The sequence below is a fragment of the Mustela lutreola genome, chromosome 2 (assembly GCF_030435805.1).
Source record: "Mustela lutreola isolate mMusLut2 chromosome 2, mMusLut2.pri, whole genome shotgun sequence".
Taxonomy (NCBI): domain Eukaryota; kingdom Metazoa; phylum Chordata; class Mammalia; order Carnivora; family Mustelidae; genus Mustela; species Mustela lutreola.
Window position 1 is genome coordinate 11,498,547 of NC_081291.1, and position 1,531 is coordinate 11,500,077.

The 1,531-nt window shown below is 40.6% G+C and overlaps 1 protein-coding gene across 1 annotated transcript; it reads right to left on the reverse strand.

Moving 5' to 3' along the window:
- Positions 1-303: 303 nt before the first annotated feature.
- On the reverse strand, positions 304-1,326 carry LOC131823124 (olfactory receptor-like protein OLF4). Its single transcript, XM_059159098.1, has one exon. The coding sequence runs from the start codon at positions 1,324-1,326 to the stop codon at positions 304-306; it is 1,023 nt and encodes a 340-aa protein (XP_059015081.1).
- Between the last annotated feature and the right edge of the window lie 205 nt (positions 1,327-1,531).

Sequence of the window (1,531 nt, forward strand, 5' to 3'; positions counted from 1 at the left end):
TTATAAAAATGACCTCAGTTGCCAATGTCATTTAGTTAATAAAACTAGGACCATTCATTACTATATGAGGTAAATGGGAATCTCCAAATAGTTTCTAATTCAAGGTTGGGACGAACTTTGGAAATTAAGGAAACAAAAAAAAAATTGTTAGCTCTCAGAAGCAGTAGAAAATTTAACAGACACTTATTTAAATTCCATAAAGCAGTTGATCTTTAGAAAAATTGAAACTCCAGGATATAAAAGAGAGATTAAGTTCCTCTTTCATGATCTGATTAAAGAATCACAATTTCTGGGTATTAGGCACTAAGCCTGCAAGCACAGGTACTTGTTGAAAAATGGCCTCTTTATGGATGCTCTGAAAAATACATTTAGAGCCTCCTTTATATCTTTGTTCCTCAAACTATAGATGAAGGGATTCAGCATAGGTGTGACCATCGTGTACATCACCGAGGCTACTGCACTTGAGTGGGAGCTCTGGGTAGCAGCAGAGCTAAGGTACACTCCTAGGCTAGTACAATAAAATAAGGAGACAACCAAGAGATGTGACGCACATGTGGAAAATGCCTTATGCTTGCCCTGAGATGATGAAATCCCACATATGGAGGAAACTATCTTAGAATAAGAGTAAAGGACCCCGGCTAGGGGAACACCAGCCAGGAGGATAGCTGCAGAATACATCACCATGTTATTGAGAAAGGTGTCAGAACATGCAAGTTGGATCATCTGATTGAGTTCACAGAAAAAGTGGGGGATTTCCACCTCTGTACAGAAGGATAGCTGCAACACCATTAAGGTTTGTAGCAAAGAATGCAGGACACTCATGATCCAGGATACCAGAACCAGCAGTCCACAGAGCTGAGGGCTCATTGTTGCCATGTAGTGTAGGGGGTGGCAGATTGCCACAAAGCGATCATAAGCCATCACAGTCAAGAGGAAGTTGTCCAAAGTTGCAAAAAGTATAAAAAAGAACATCTGCATGATGCAGCTGCCATAAGGTATGACTTTTTTCTGTGTTTCTATATTCACCAACATCTTGGGAATGGTAGTGGAGGTGAAACAGATGTCTACAAAGGACAGGTTGGCAAGGAAGAAGTACATGGGCATATGGAGATGGGAATCTGAGCTAACAGCCAAGAAGATGAGCAGATTTCCAAGTATGGTAACCAGGTACATGGACAGGAACAGCCCAAAGAGGAAGGGTTGCAATTCTGGTCCCTCTGAAAATCCCAGAAGAAGAAATCCCAAAATTTGTGTGTCATTCTCCAGTTCCATGTCATTGATGTGACTACAAAAATAAGAAAGAACAAGCACAACACAATCATGCATTACTAACCTGAAGATATATTATTGTTTATATTCTGCACTCAGGATGTTGATGTTTATATGTGTGTATAGAACATGATAAAAACATTAAAAACTGTGAAAAACAATCTCTGGTTTTTGGAGGGGCAGGAGTTGGGAGGTTGGGTAAGCCTGGTGGTGGGTATTATGGAGGGCACATATTGCATGGAGCACTGGGTGTGATGCACAA